The 17609-nt window shown below is 40.6% G+C and overlaps 1 protein-coding gene across 4 annotated transcripts in view; it reads right to left on the bottom strand.

The window, feature by feature from the left end:
• The window catches only part of tbc1d22a (TBC1 domain family, member 22a), a 130897-nt gene that overhangs the window by 39822 nt on the left and 73466 nt on the right, over positions 1-17609 (bottom strand). For all 4 annotated transcript variants that reach the window (XM_066723862.1, XM_066723864.1, XM_066723863.1 and 1 more), the window contains 2 exons: positions 15260-15335; positions 2576-2703 (listed from right to left, as the gene is read on the bottom strand). In XM_066723862.1, coding sequence (XP_066579959.1) covers positions 2576-2703; positions 15260-15335 — 204 coding nt within the window. The remainder of the gene's footprint in view (positions 1-2575; positions 2704-15259; positions 15336-17609) is intronic.

Below are 17609 nucleotides of genomic sequence, written 5' to 3'. Positions count from 1 at the left end.
CTTTGCTTAACCGTAATGGACAAAAATACAGAGAAATAAAGGTTCTAGCTTTTAAACGTGTTCTAGAACTGTGGCTTGAGTCAGAATTACTACTTGCGTTTGCTTGTGTCCTTGCTTGACTCCATTGCAATGGCTGTGCTACTCCACGTCTAAATACGAGACACCATACACCATACGATTCACATCAAGATTTACATTATATTGCTGGGTTAGCTGGGGGTTATTTTTTTTTCCTCGTGTGGGGGTCTCGGGGGGGCTTCCACTCAAGTGATTCATGCTCTCCCCAATTTACAATATTCAGAGTTGCAGCTTCTGCGGTTTGTTTTAGTATCAGACTGGGATGTAGGATTCTGGCTGACCAGGCTGGGGGCTCTGGGAGGGAGCCGTGTTTCAGAAAGGCAATCCTTTTTATTTACAGAGCTTCATTTGCATTCAAAATGCACCGTTGATGAATATACACAAATAAAACGTTAACGATAATCGTAATAAGATGATAAATTACAAGCTCCAGAGTTAGAGTTGCTGGTGCTCACATGTGCACTAGTAGTAAAACTTTTCGCTGTCTACATATGTGGATATTTCTAAACTAAAGTCCTCTTAGATGAATGCAAGCCCATTTTATAGCATAACAATTACAAACTGATTTTAAAAGCAGGTTTAAATCAAACTCGAGTGCTAAACTAGAGGGAGGAGAGAGAGAGATGGCCTAGCAGTGTCTAGAGAGCGCTGTGGATTATTTTACATATGCTTGTTGACTTTGTATTTTTTTATTATATATTGCTCAAATAGTTATGTCATAAAGTGAAGCATGAAATTATAACTATGGCTAAAAATACTACAGCCCACTCCCTCTGCAGCTAAAACAATTAAATAAACACTGGTTATTTCATAGTCACTCTTGCACAGATGTGACATTTACTTATGATGAGGCAACATTTTTTTAAAGAAATCAGATGTAACATTTATGCATTACAATCTCCATCATTACTTATTATAAAGACACAGAGTGTTCTGTTGCCTTTGCCACAATCTAAAGTATCCTAAAACAGAATAAAACAAAAACAGTGACCGCATGGGTTTCTCTCTCTGTCTTTAAACATATTCTATATGTGACACCTTTATATAACCATGTACACATTTTGATTAAATGCAAGCAGGGCACAATGGCAGTCTGCGGCAATTAAACTCCTTATAGGTACTTGATACATTCATTTAATAATACTGAGCTCAGACTGAAGACCCCGGTAGAGTACATTTTTCTAAGCGCGGCACATTCATCAATCTCGCGAAATAACCATCACGCTCGGACGCATGTGGGTTCTCTCGGGTTCGCAAGGGTTAAAAAATAAATAAATTAAGGAATTAATCACCAGACTGTCTCCAGCCGAGTAATTCCTCATTTTGAATTACAGATCGGGCCCAATGACGTCTCGGGCTGTCGGACAATATTCCATCACACCTCGCAATCGTTCATCAAAATCCCCCAGAATGCCTCAGCGGAATTTATGTGCAGACTTTTAATTCTGACAGAAAGAGTCAGAATTCAGAGCCTGTGATTTGAAGGGTAACTATTAAGCCAATTGGAGTGACTGTTCATACTATAGATTTAAAAGATGGCACACCTTTCAGAACATGATTATTTTTCTTCTGATGCCCCCAACTCAAGTTCAAAGTATTTCCTTTTAATCAATTAACCAATATGAAAAGGCTATCTGAAACAGTCTTTAATGAAGTGTTTCGACACAAGGGTGAATTGCTTGTGATACATTTCAGAACGTACACCTGGCTTTTGTGTTAAAAGTTATTTAAATCAAATCGCTAAATAAATAAACATGCGATGTTCCCATGTGATGCCTCTCACCCAGTCAAAAACATCAATTTCAAAAATGCGTCCTTAACTGGGGGGAAAAGAAAGCAGTTTGTATCTGCCATCAAAATGACAAAGCCAAGACGAACGATATCAATGTACATTGTTTATCCTCATGGCGGCTAATTAAATCAGGTTATGTCAGATGAAGGAATATAACTGTGTCAATGTTCCCTGTCAGACAGCGGGTCGATAGGAATACAGGAGCGCGGATCCAAGGAGCTTCATCGATCGGCGTGATTTTATAGAAGGCTGTAGTAAGCACAAATTAAAGGTATTGTATTAAAAAACTAAATGAAAGTGCATTCAAATACTAATATTTCTGGTGTTCCAGATCACCAGTTATTATGGGTTCTAATATCTGATTATTATTTTTATTACATCAGCAATACACTGGGCATTAACATGGGTCTCTATGGGCAAACAAACAATACATTGGTTATTCCTGAAAGACTGCCAATGAATTAAGACAATTAACCCACGTTTTGCCAAGACAAAAATGATACGCAGTGTTAATAGTTCACATACAGGTAGTTTTTATGATTAGGACCAGAGCACATCAAAGCCTTGTAGACCTACTTCTCACTGTAAACAGGCTTTAAGGACAAGCTGGTCGCCTTATTCTGCGTGTGAATATGAACATGAAGTATAAAACAAACTACTGATGAATCTAAATACACCAGAACGAGAGGTTTGGACGCCGGGTACCTGATACGTGTCCCACAGTCGGATGGTGCACCTCAGAGGCAGCTCCCTCATCAGCAGGTTGTTCATCCAGCGGAAGGCGAACTGCAGGTACTCCACCTCGTAGTGCTGTAAGTGTCGGTGCACACTCTCTGCCGGGCGACAAACACGACAACAACACATTACAACACGCCTGTGATATGTGCTGCGGTGATAATGACATAAGCAGAGCTATCACCACATGGCAAAGTGCAGCATTAGCAATACACAATATAATTAACGCCGAATAAATAATGCTGAAAAGAGAAAAAACATCATGAGCTTAAAATGATCTGGAAAGAAAGGTGTATAAAACATACCTTGTTCAGTCAAAAGGCAATAGTTCATAAACACATTTAGAAGATCTAAGTATAACAATAAAATCCCTGGGTAAAACTTTACATAATTTACACCTTAACTAATGTAACTAAAGGTACACATGCAAAATGGAACAAAAGTATCATGGATCATGTGACACAACTTTTCTATTACTTGAACTGTCGATAAACCATTTAAAAACAGTACAAGGATAAAAATTAAAAAAAGGGCGGTGATCGTAAGGATTTTATCAGTTAATGCCTTGAAAATTTCGGCAACGCAGCACTTTCCAGCTGGCAAGACCAGCGCCTCCACGCCAGCCTTCGGGTGAAGGGCACGGAGGAGCACGGTAGAGCCAAAGGGCAGGCAGTGCAGGACATGTGAGTGGAGTTTTAAATAACGCTGAGCTGCACACTTTCAAAACGCACTGCTGTTCTCCACATCAATCAGGTGACCACACGCGGAGTCCCGACCTCTTCACTACAGAGCTGGAGAGCGGGATTTCACCACAGTTATCCGTTTTATTATTGTTTTTGATTGGGGAAAAAAAAAACTCTCCACTTCTTTTGTCAATGCAATAGGCTGTTCCTTAGTCCAAGGAACACGTTCGATGTGATGAATCCAAGCAGTGGAAGAAACATGTTTGAATTAGACACGGCTGTGAGGGGTCAGGTGAGTAAATAAGACCCCCACACACAGTTCTACAGTACAATTCCATCAAGGTGGACAATGACATATAATAAATGGTGCTTCTTCTGTTATTTGAATATAATGTCATAAGCATTGAGTAGAATGATATCGGAGACTGTAAAACAAAAAACGCAGTTCGTACCAAGCCCAATACCTTGTGTTGTGCTACTAAAAACTTTGGACAGTAATGTTACATGATGGAGTGGGGAAAAACAGACAATTTAGGACTTTTCATCTGACTATGTGGATTACAAAAAACTATCAGAGCGTTGCTGGATCATAAAATGGTTCTCTGGTTCAGAAAACGTAATGAGTTGTAAAGAAACATGTATTTTTCTCGAGTTGATGGCTGAGGTTGTCTTATCCGTTTGGAAGGGATCATATTTATAATACAACAACCTTGTAGTTTGTAATCGAGACAAAATATGGTATTTATTTATTTTTCTCTCTGAATGTAGGGACTGTGATCAATCTCTTTATGACAGAGAGAGGGATTCGAAGAGGAAAGTAGAGAACTCGTTTCTGGAAAACTAGTCTGTCTCCAAACTAAACAATTCTATTTAGGAGTGGAAATAAACGAATGGGAAGATTAATGTTAAATCTGTGTCGAAATCTAAAGGGTTTCTACTACACGATTGGATTTGTGTGCACCTGTGTGTGTGTGTTGTTTCTGTAACAGAAATTGTGCAAGTGCTACCAATCTGGATGGATACCTTCCCAGAAACTGTATATCACTTTCAAATACGATAAATTGGAAAAAGCCTGGATTTCCATTAGAGTCTGAATATGAAAGTAAAGTATTCTTTTCATCCGAGATGCAGGAGAAAAATCGTGAGGCTGAAAAACGTTCACCTCAAATCCTAATACAAGGTCTGAAAGAGAGAAGGAAAAAAAAACAAAAGAGTCGAGCCAATATTTCAACAGATGAAAGTTGTCACCACATCTGCTGAATAGCAGCACTGTCACTTCACACCAAGTTTCTACAAATTCAATAATGTATAGCCCTCACCAGTTAAATGCAATTTAACCACAAAGGCATTAAATCATTCACACTTCACAGGTGTTCACTCAGGAATATACTCTGCGCGGGACAAAGCGCTCGGAAAGACTTCAGTCTCCTCTGCATTAAGAGCACAGTTTATCCGATTCATCAAAACGGGGACATAAATAAAGGGCGGGCGTGTTTCTCGCTCACTGTAGCGCCGTGTGTTTATTCAGCCCGGCCGCTGTAGCTTTAAATTCCACAGTATGACAGTTCACTAGTGCTTCGCGGTTTTGCACAGTCAGCAGCGGGGGGGAGGGCAGATAATGCAGATTACATTTCTTTACAGTAAGCAACTACAGAATAACATTTTCAAAGCCCGTTCGGAGGCCTTCAATCACGCGTCCGGGAGGCGAGAGATGAAGTGATACATTTTTTAAGAAGCTGCATGTCTCGGAGTGAGTGCATTAGCGTGACATTCAAGCACAGATCGTTTACAGGGGTGACCTACCCTTCCATTTCAAATCATTTCCCAAGCGATCTCTGACCCGTGAAAAAACAGTTCTGTACGTTTTCCCGAGCTGGGGAGGATTAAACAATTGCACACACACGTGGCCGATTACCCGAGAAGCAACCCATCATGATACAACCCTGGGAAGAGTGTTGTACATTAAGCCAAAGCAGAATGTAAAACATATACAGCAGAGTTCATTGTGACTTAACTACAAGACACGGACACAGTCGACGGAAATGTAGGTGCTGGGGTTGTGTAGATGTATATCACTGGTCCGAAACTGTTCTGAAGCCACATTCACATACAAGAGTACTCGGCAGGCGGATATGGAGACAGAGAAATGAACAGCCAACCTTAAATACACATCTGAAGGGAGCGGCCTGAGTAAAAGCTTTCCAATTAAAAAACAACGGGCCCGTCTCAAAACGAAGCTCAAAGTGACCTTTCCTGTCGAGACGGCGCTACTTCACGACTGCGCCATTATCACAATTCCCAGGGAAGTGGATCGCCACGAATAAACAAAGCGCTCGCAAAACAATTTCCCGCACTTTAATTAGAGCTCTTACAAAGGGTTGTACAAGTGTAATACAAAATCAGTTAATTGGAACGCTAACAACACTAAAACATATTTTCCAGGTTGCACGAATCATAACAACGAGACCCCCAAGGGATGTTATTAAAATATAACTGGCACGCATCAAAACAACGTACAGATTTCCTTTTCTTCTTTTTTAAATAAGTTCACATTACTGGGTCCTTTATGCAATCAGCCTGGTAGAAGCATTTCATTTCCTACAAAAACTGTAATGACATCGCTTATCTACAAACTAATGTTTCTCACAGGCGAAGAAAACTCATGAACTATTCGCTTCCAACCTGGGACCAACCGAAGCTTTTCTCCCTCTTCCCAGGCCTTGATTTAGTGTATATTTAATGAATAATTAACTATAATTTACATGTTAGAGCTACACTGTGCCCTCATTAACTCCCATAAATATCAGCCATTTTGCAAATTGCATGCTAATGGACCGGATCAGAATATTATGGCTTAATAATTAATGGGTAAATAAATAAATAACAATATACATGTATATGTAAATAATATATAGGGTTTAATTAATTGATGTACTTAGCCAGAGCTTTGCAAATCCTCCCATTTACCGGACAGGCAAAACACGGAGGGATTAACGAACAACTGAACAAGATTTCTTGGAGAGAAAAACAACAATAACTTCTATCCATATTAAGGTAGCATTTGTTACGCTCTGGAGACTAACTTATACTTTTAAAATAAACACATCTGGGCTAACTCAGGTCTGCTGCAGAGCTCCAGAACACAGCAAACAAAAATGACGTGATCGCAATAAAAAGTGCTTTTTATTGACGGTAAAAGTTTTCATTAAACACGCTTTAGCTGACCTTTCGCTGGGTTCTGTATTCTCAAGTGGTCACACTTTTGTGGCGATTAACATTTTTAAGGTAGGTTACCTCCCAACGAAGCAATCCAAATCACTGCTTCGCTTTACCTCGATTTTATTGACCTGCATAACTCAGGGAACTGAAACTGTTCCGCCACCATAAAACTGGGCACGAAGACCCAACTGTTGGCTGAGGCCATGATATTTCAACTGGGGACGCCACAGTACGAGTGGAACTAGATAGCTTTAAAAATAAAAAGTGAATTATTGAATTAATTCACATATAATACCTTTCCAACTCAACAGAACATGCGGTACCCGTGTAAAATGTACTGCCGTGAGTAAAATGAAGCATCTGTGCCAAGAGAACAACTCGGTGATAATGCACTTGTCCAAAGCCAATATGTTGCAAACTTTTCACTCCTCTACTTAAATCTGAAGGTGACTGCGTGTTTCCCAGTCCACATCCGTCTAGTGCCATCCGCACCGCATTAATTTTAATAGTGAACACACTTTAATTCCATTCCCGGGCCTCGGCTCCATTTAAACCGTCTGAAATATGATCCCGGGTGGCAGAAAACAATGAATCTAACTAGATCATAAGTAGACGACGGGGCGATTGATCACGGGTTTGCCAACACCGCGTACTATTTTGTCAAAGGGGGCTGACATTTTAATCATAAGCATTTGCAAAAACCATCAAGGGCGATCCATCCGGGCTCTTTTAAATAAAATTATATTATGAAGTTTAAACGTATCTGAAAAATGAGCGCCGGGCACGCAGAGGCATGGCAGATATATTTAGACTTCGATGTACAGCGTTGGTGCTGGCTGGGCCGCATCCCTTTTGTGCTCAGTGTTTTGACAGAACTATTGTAAAGCCAATTAAGGTGTGAAAGGATAACATCCACTGCAGGGCACCCATAGCTCATATACACCAGGCAGTTAGTAGTTAAAACAAGGCATATTAACTAAGCCTCTACTCCAGATGACATCCGGTCCTGTGATGTAGAATATACTAAAGGACCTTTATGTGCAAAACGAACCTGACTCTGTTTAGAACTGTATTATCACTTTGATAAATTAAAATTTGACACTGTCTTTTGTTGGGAAAGAGAAGCCATTGGGAGGGGGGATTTTGCATTTATGTCTGTCCAAGTCTTTTGCAGTAGTCAGTCCTCTTTGATGCAACACATCTGGCACTAAATTGAAACAGAATAGAAGGAAAATCAATATGATGACAGTCCGGCATTGTATGATATCTGGCGCATCTACAGTGACATGTATTTAAACAGCCTGACGTTTGAAACACAAGTGATTCGACGCCTTGGAGGTCAGAGGAGAGGAGAGATCAGTTTTTGTTCTTTCGGGAACTTTGTTTAATGTGGCTGGAAATGATAAGAACCAAACAAAAGACAAAGAAGGAAAACCAAACAAAAAACTTATTTTCTAAACGGAAGAAAATGAGCTTTCAATGACTGTCAGAAACAAACGGTGCATTAAACTAAACACATCACATTCTCCTGTACTGTAAGTGTAGATAACATTAAAAAACTATAGGAAAATAAGTATTATACTGTTTAGACCGATTTCATGTCTACTGCAGGATTTTATTGCTAACAAGTCAGATTTGTGTCATGCATAGACTAGGAACAAAGTCATCTACACTGTTTTGTCTCAGGTGTTTTGCAATAGTCTACGGGAATGTTAAAATGCAGCTCGTAAAGTACCGGCAACAGTCATGGCCTGTAGTAATGCCCAGCACGACTCAAGCCATCCGTGTTCGTGGACTGTAAGCTTTTGTCAGATGACAGTTTAATACCCTTGATGGATTACAGTCGTTCAGTTAAGGCACTCTGCTCTCAGACCATGCGAAAGGGAGTGTCCTGCCGTTTTAATCACAACTGACAGCGTGGTTCGTTTAACAGGTGCTCGGGCCCGCATCACAGCTCGGAAATCACACTGGAAAGCTCGAGCTTTGGGGTTTAATTACGGCACATGTGCACAGAAATGCAGGCGGATACAAACACAGGTCAGGAAAGCAACGATTCCATCGGTGTGCATAGAAAATATGTGGCTGAATATAGTAGCTTTGTGATTCCCTGAACATTGGCAGGTTGTGTAGCAACCCCTCAACACACAGGAGAGGGGGTCGGCGCCCTGATGAAAATCACTGGGCTGCCTGTTCTACTTCTCCTCTCATAACCCTCCCAGGAACAGTGCTGTAGTTCACATGATATTACTAGATCATTCTGAGCTTGCGCTCTCTCCTACAAAAATAAGTCCTTCAATTAAAGGTCTGTTTTTAGCCTGACAACCACAATACACATTATAACATCAACACACATTAAACGTAATCAAATTCAAAGAAAATCAAACATGAGTCACCTATCAGTGAAAAGGTTCCTTATAACCAATGGCCATTAAAACCTGCTTATTTAATATTAATGGAAAAAATCCAATCTTATTTCTATGAAGGTCCATCACATGATGAATGTATTTTCAAAGAAGATGACTAATAAGAATATAGTGTGATGCTGACAATGCAATTAAAGTTAAACTTAGAACAGCTCTTATGAAAGTGCGACTCAAACTAATGAGAGTGAACTCTTTGGCGCGGCTTCTATAGACATAATTAACATAGCCGTGTTAGTTTCCATACAATCCCTCCATTCTCGATCCGAACACAATCATGCTTTACAAGGTATCTTCTCAAGGGGACACGATTATGAAAGCAGCCTTCCGATATCAAATCCTGGTTATCCGTCAGCCAGATCTCCGCGTCCCTCTGGGCAGAATTCAGTGACTCATCAAACAACGGGCGCTTTACCTCTTAATTTCTGTTAAGTGCATTTCTCAAGACATGCACACCCCTGACGTTGATCCAAAGCAGCAGCTGACAATACACAGTGTCGCAAAACTACGAGGCACACTTCGGCCCGTGCAAGTAGGTCACTCCAAAACAACAGACTTAAAGGTTTTTCTGTCGTTTCGGTATCTTCTTCTTCCAATTGTTTGCTAACAAAAGGGGGATGGGAACAATCTGAATGCCAAATGAATTACGGCGACTGTAAGCAGTTGTGTAAGTCGCACCATATTGTATGGTAATTCAAGATCTGTTACCGTTCAAAGGGATCTCAGAAGCTCAGTGGTGAAGAATACAGAGAGCTTATTCAAACCCGGGCAGCTGGTATCAATGACTTTTAAAGCACCTTCACCAAATAGACTTGTAACAGAGACATTTTCATCTTTCATTTTCCAATAACACTCCTTATAGTAGATGTCTCTGTAATCTTACATATTGCACTGTGTCTCTTTATAGCAACGAAGCACCATTTCAAATTGACCTCTGCTGGTCCTGTTATGCTTTGAGTTATACACAGTGACAATAATAATAATAAACATATGTCCACCACTGCTACTTCCAGTAATTCTGCCAACAATAACAATAGAAACAGAAAACAGGAATAGCAATAATCAAATCTGTAAAAAGCCCAATGTCCTAGAATACAGACAATCAATAGAAAAAGGTACATGATTTACGATTCCGCGTGATGTCCGTGTTGTCTTCCGAGTCGGATATCCGTTTATTTTAGGCGTCTGCTGTGCCACCCTACGGCCTACACGAACAGAGCCGCCTGCTGCAGCCGAGCAAAGTCTTTCATAAAACATTCATAGCCCTCTTCCAAACTAAACGCTGACCCCTTTAGGTCAATAATCATACATGAAAGAATCTAACATAGGGATTACATTCCAGGGACGAAATGGGACGGTTCTAACCCATTCAGTTAAGGGCTGCAATGCTTTACACCCGAAGACATTAAATCTTGCAGGTTAACCCTGTAAGACAGAGGTTAGCGCCAGTCTGACAACAGTTTTATTATCTATAAGTTAAATAAAGTGAACTGATGGAACTTCTCTGAGGATCCCAGCAGGTTCTGTGTGATTGAAACTGACTTTAGCCTGATGCTTATTTGTCACACATACCAAGATGAGTCGGGCCAATATTAGTGCCTTAAAGGACAAGACTTCCATCTGCTACAGTAAAAGCCATTCACAGGTGAGATCAGTGATCAGGAGAGAAGCAACCCCCCGCGATAAATAAAAGGGACAGGCTTGCAAATCCACTTGAATTTCCAGTTGTATGATTTAATTTTAATTTTACAGACACAGACCCTATAAAATTCTTCACCCCCACCTTGAACTTTTGCACATTTTGCTGTGTCAGTGCCTCATTGTTTCATGCATTTAAATTAGGATTTTTTTTCCCCCTACTTGACCATATTTATTTGACCTTTCTACCTTACAAAACTGTTCAACCTCTGCCAGGTTGCTTGGACAGAGTGGATGGACAGAAATCTTCAAGTCTTGGAACAAATTTGTGATTGGATTGAGGTCGGGGCTCTGACTGGGCCTCTAAAGGACTTTTAACTTTCTGTTCCTCAGCCGTCCCAGTGTAGTTTTGGCTGTGTGCTTTGGGTCATTGTCCTGTTGAAAGGTGAATTTACCTTTGGTGAACGTGCTTTGAAATGCTCTGCCCAGAAGGAACCTACAGGAACTGCTGAATTTATCCTGAAATCATATGAATCTATGCTATTACAAGGCAGGCAGACACTTATCCAACCAAACTTTTTGATTCTTAATTTTCTAGAATATTGTTTTCACTTGGATGTTGTGGGGTAGTATGTATAAATAAATGGGGAACATATATATTACAGGCTATAATGGAACAAAAGGTGTGCAGTTTGAAACCTTCTGTAGGCACTGTTAATTTATATTTATATATAAATCACAATGCAGTGCTAACCTATGAGAAGTTCAATGACAAGAGAATTTATTCATAAAAGACTTGCAGAGAGAAAACTGGGCTCCTGGATTTTAGAACAAAATGATTGACCTGAACCCTAACATTGCTTCAGATTGAAATTAACACAGAATGAGAAGTAAAAGAGAAAATTGAAGATTACGTTTGACATTTTATAATACCCCCATTTCAGAAAGCAAATTTTAAAATAATGGCCAAGTAATCCACGGCACAAATGAAGTCTCGGAGGCAATGAACTACACTCTTGAGCGACTTAAAAATAACAACCGCTGTTCAACAAACTCAATTCAGCGAGTGGAGAGTTTCAAAGGGAACATTTAACATCAAGACAAAAAGGGAAACCACCAAGACATCTCTGGAGCAGCCCGCTGAACTAGCTGCAGGGATAAAAATATTTCAACCTTGCTCCATTAACTCCCCAGAGATGGCATACAGTATGTTCCCCTTACAGCCAGAGTTTCTCCCATCTGTTTTAGAGACGGCTGCAGAGCACAATTACAATCTGGCACAACCACATAGAAAGGAAAATATGGGGGAGAGCTCACAGTATCACACCATCTAAAGCGATACACTGAGAGGACAGAATTCCCTCCAATCTGGATAAAAGACGCTCCATGATTTGTTTGTTGATGTTGTTGTTATTGGTGGGGGGTTTCTTTCAGCAGAATATTTTGGCACGCAAAACTGCACCTCAGAGTCTGTGTAAATATGCATATAAAAAATAATATATTCATTCCCAACAAGTATAAAACCATGCACATTTTTTTTTTACCCAACAACAGCAGGTAAAAAATAATGTATGTTTGTGTCATCTGCAAATATTAGAAGCCTATAATACAAATACTTTGCTATAACCTGCACTCGAAGATAAATTCTTTAATTGAAATTTGACCTAATTCTGTTCGATCTGACACCAGACACCAGGCAGATGTAGGCTATTAAAACCTGGTTAAAACATGTTTTCCCTCTCACCTGCAAATAGACAACTAATGCCATGCAGGAGTACGGCACAAGCTTTAGACTCCCCTAAATTGTGACTGAAATGCTAACATAATTGCCAGATCTGCTTCAATTAGCTGATAAATGAAGATTTAGTCAGGCATGAAAACAGCCAAATGTTCAACATCTGTAGTCTTTTTCCCACACTATTCTAGACCGAAGCTTTTTTCCAAATCACTAGAGCCAGAATGTTTTGCACAAGTCTTAGTGCCGGAAATAAATGAAACATCCTGTGACTCCTGAAGAGCGGAGGGGAAGACGCAAGACAACATATTTCACACTGCTGAGTTTTGTTAACTTTCCCTCAGCACATATAACATGACGGACATTAGACTGGAAGCGAACGCCCCCTTTCACTGGTACCTCATACAATACATTCCCATTCTGCCATTTGCCCAGTAAAATGCTCACTTGGTTAGTTAATGGGGCAACATATCTTCTACATTTGTTGTTGGTTTGAAAAGGAGGTTGTGAATAGTATTATTACCTCAATGAGAGAAATCTGGGAGGCACAAGCCCAAAACAAGGACTGGATTGAATATGAATGAATATATACACGGATCAGCCATAACATTATGACCACTGACAGGTGAAGTGAATAACACTGATAATCTCGTTATCATGGCATCTGTCAGTGGGTGGGATATATTAGGCAGCAAGTGAACATTTTGTCCTCAAAGTTGATGTGTTAAAAGCAGGAAAAATGGGCAAGCGTAAGGATCTGAGCGACTTTGACAAGGGCCAAATTGTGATGGCTAGACGACTGGGTTAGAGCATCTCCAAAACTGCAGCTCTTGTGGGGTGTTCCCGGTCTGCAGTGGTCAGTACCTATCAAAAGTGGTCCAAGGAAGGAAAAGCGGTGAACCGGCGACAGGGTCATGGGCGGCCAAGGCTCATTGATGCACGTGGGGAGCGAAGGCTGGCCCGTGTGGTCCAATCTAACAGACGAGCTACTGTAGCTCAAATGGCTGAAAAAGTGAATGCTGGTTCTGATAGAAAGGTGTCAGAACACACAGTGCATCGCAGTTTGTTGCGTACGGGGCTGCGTAGCCGCAGACCAGTCAGGGTGCCCATGCTGACCCCTGTCCACTGCCGAAAGCGCCTACAATGGGCACGTGAGCATCAGAACTGGACCACGGAGCAATGGAAGAAGGTGGCCTGGTCTGATGAATCACAAGTTCAAGGTGTTGACTTGGCCAAATTCCCCAGATCTCAATCCAATCGAGCATCTGTGGGATGTGCTGGACAAACAAGTCCGATCCATGGAGGCCCCACCTCGCAACTTACAGGACTTAAAGGATCTGCTGCTAACGCCTTGGTGCCAGATACCACAGCACACCTTCAGAGGTCTAGTGGAGTCCATGCCTCGACGGGTCAGGGCTGTTTTGGTGGCAAAAGGGGGACCTACACAATATTAGGCAGGTGGTCATAATGTTATGGCTGATCAGTGTATATGTATGTTTATTATCAATTGGGCAGTTTGGCAGGATTGACATTTTCATGTTTTAAAATGAAAACCAGGGTAAGGAAGTTATTCAAAAGCATCAATTCATAACTACACAGAACACACTGTTAAAATAAGAAATTCAATATAAATAAAGATAGGCAGCCGAAACAAAACCTGGTAACAGACAACACAAAACATATCTGCAGAATATACGTATGTAAATGCAATACACAGAATCAATCAATAGAAGATTATGATTGTTTTCTTGCAAGTATCTATGGCTATAAAACCTCTGTACTGAAATGTGTTATGATTTGCATTGGTTTCATAAATCACACAACTCACAGAATATATAGCATTGAACTTTGAACACTAAAACAGAACACTATACACATATGAATGAAAATAGAATAAATACATATTTTAAACACAAACATGACAGCATCCCTCTCTTCTGATATATTAAAAAGGCATTTCAGATATGAACTCGACATGGTATTGATCAGCTGACGGGGTGCACATCTGAACAGCATAAAGTTGTTAACGAGACACGGTTTACTTCTTTCCTTATGAAATGTGATTTTAGTATTTATGGGATTTTTTTTACGGCATTTCTTTTTATAACTAAGCTTGTCGGTGCTCTTAGTGTCCATTATTTTATTCACAGCCCTAACATGGTAATTAATGCATAGTGGCTTAGTTTAATTTAATAAACTATCAAGAGAATATATTCTAATGGATCCTAGATACATCCGGCATTTAATTTTAGTAAACCACACAATTCCAGTGACAGTCAGCATTGCATGGAAATAAAGGTTTAGGGGGGTGGAGGAGAATAAAAAGGTGCAAAAATAAAACACACAAATGCTTTTCTACTCGGCATAATATCCACAATGACTCCTTCAGACGACACCATTTGTCGCGCATATGAGAGATGTTATTACTCAAGCCCGTAATTAATTCAATTGAACCTGGAGAAAAAATAAAATATGCACGTATTTTAATAGCCGGATGAGCCAGAGAAGTGCGATATATAAATAAATAAATTACATAAACAAATAAAGCCGAGCATAGCGAAAGAGCTCCCATAAACAAGCACTGTGACTTCCCCTGGAATTAAAACAATCATTGAGCTTAATGCAAACTGAATGCTGGCTGCCTTTGGTCCTTGGTCATTACTCTGCAGCAAAGAAATTGCCATTGAATTTTGATTATATTGCCTTAATAAAAAGTAATGAAAGTGGCTCATGCTCTAGTAGGTTTCCTTTAAACGATACACAACAGTGAACCTGCAAAGGCCACAACGCCAGCGAGTTGATTGAGGATGACACATCATCTGAGAAAGGCCGCGCGCCACTGTCATGGTGGCTGGCTGTGCTGATATTGGCTAGATTACTCGCCCAGGTTTCTGCTAAACACTCTCGACACAGAGTTCTTCAGCTGCACTTAGAGTGAGAATTGACTGCTAAGACTCACCATCGATCCGGCTAACAAGTTCCTCCAATGCTTTCACTTTCCTCTGGATTCCTGGCTGGGCAAAGGTGTAGTTGTCCTTGGAAAATTAAACAAAAGGAAAAAAAAGAATTACTGCAAAGCCATCATCATTTGTAGCCTTTATTGTCATTCAGTAAGGAAATTCATAGGGCATGGAGAATGCGTCCGTGATTAGAAATGACACGGCCTATAATAAGAGTACAATCAATCGATGGGGAGCAGAAAATAGCCTTGTTGATTGCCATCCTGTTATGATTTGTGTTTGTCCTCTTTGTAACAACATAATACACTGAAAATAAGCAAATTAACCCAAACATAAACAGAAAAATATCATATTCACATCAATTTGTTATGATCTTATGCTACTGTTGTGCGTTCTGATTGTAACGATCACAATTCTATCATGATCGCTATTCCAGACCTCATCTGGATACTGTGTACAGTTCTGGGCTCCACACTTCAAGAAAGATATCGCTGCTCTAGAGGCAGTTCAGAGGAGAGCAACCAGACTTATTCCAGGTCTGAAGGGAATGTCCTACTGAGAGACTGAGGAACTGAACCTTTTCACCCTGGAACAGAGGAGACTACGTGGGGACTTGATCCAAGTCTTCAAAATCATGAAAAGCATCGACCACATCAAACCAGAGGAGCTTTTCCAGATCAGCAGGGACACACGCACCCGGGGACACAAATGGAAATTGGGCTTCAAGGCATTCAAGACAGAAAACAGGAGACACTTCTTCACACAGAGAGGCGTCACAATCTGAACAAACTCCCCAGCAATGTGGCTGAAGAGACAATTTGGGAACATTTAAAAATAGACTGGATAGGATCCTTGGATCACTTAGTTATTAATGGACACCAAACAAGCACAACGGGGAGAATGGCCTCCTCTCAATTGTAAACTTTCTTATGTTCTTATGTGTTCAGTGCTGACTTTGCTCAAAGTGAGGCAATGGTATCTGTGAGAGTCGGTAAACAAGCATCATTAAACCATCACTTACACATCTGCCTTTACAAGTCAAGTCCACCTTTACACATCTGCACTATTTCAGTGATAAATGACATCAATAGTGTGAGTGTCCTACTAAAACCCATGGCATGAACATACAAGTCACGAATGCAATCTGTCATTTCTGAGCTTCTAATGTATTGTAAACCACATTCATTCCTCAGACAATAAGAGACCATCCCCTCCTGGATGAGCTGCAGATTTGAGAAACTTCCCCCTCAGCTTTACCAACCAATTGTCTAACCTTGGGAATGTCAGTTGACCTCCTTTTACAGCGGCTCCACCCAGCTGTAAAATTGGACTTTATTAGCCTGCCTGTGGGAACAGGATGCTACGTTTCAGGAAAGCTTTCCCAGGCAGCCTGTCTAAAAGTGCTCTGCCCTTCTGCAGTGACAAAAAGCCATTAACAAATCCAACAGGAACGCCACATTTCCATAACACGGGTTATCACTCGGTACAGCCGCTCCACTCACTGCACGGGCAAAGAAACACAGCTGGAAATGATCAGCTCATATTTACCTGCATGTTCCTAGAATAAAACTGCAAACTCTTACCAGTGATAGATTATAATGATGTACTCCTTAACACAAAGCGTCAGACATTGATATTGATAAACAATACCGCCAGTTACCCATTCATGTTTCACAGCAATTAATCCACAGTTGAGGAAGATCAAACGGCTAACGATCCAACACGGATATTAAATGGGATGTTCCTAAAGATCCCTTTGATGTATGAGAAATGGTAAAGGAGGATGAAGAGACGCAAAGTGAATCGAGGGGGTTAGTAACGGAGATTGTAAATTCCCAATCTGTAATAACGCCACACATCACCCAGATCAGATACTGACAGGGAAAGGACTTGCATTATGAACATACTTTACACAAATCTGAATGCCTACATGGCACTAAATGCATATTAATACTTGAATAGATATTGAACATTTCCAAAAGTAAACGGATAAACACAAACCTCCCACTCTGCTCCCAAAGAGGAGTGATCGAATTAACATAACAAGTAATGTAAGGCGTATTAGACGCGCCGAGTACCCTAAACCAGTTTCACTCTGCCGACTTCCTTCAACAACGTGGTGCCGATGCAGAGAAACTGTTGAAAGCGCTGTGCTGTAACTGAAAAGCTCTCCAATCGGCCCAAAGCGCGCTCATCAGGCACGGGGTCATTAACGGCTGCACCGAACGCCTTCTGTGCAGATTCAAAGATTATTCCATCGATATCCGAGAACAGACAAAGGACAGCACGGATGCAAAGTAGCCTAGCGGCTTTAATCTCTGTCTATACGTTATTGATTAAAGGCAAAAT

This window comes from Amia ocellicauda, chromosome 15, assembly GCF_036373705.1.
Source record: "Amia ocellicauda isolate fAmiCal2 chromosome 15, fAmiCal2.hap1, whole genome shotgun sequence".
NCBI classification, from domain to species: domain Eukaryota; kingdom Metazoa; phylum Chordata; class Actinopteri; order Amiiformes; family Amiidae; genus Amia; species Amia ocellicauda.
The sequence above is the reverse complement of the archived record's forward strand: the minus strand, read 5'-3'. Positions and strand labels throughout refer to the sequence as shown.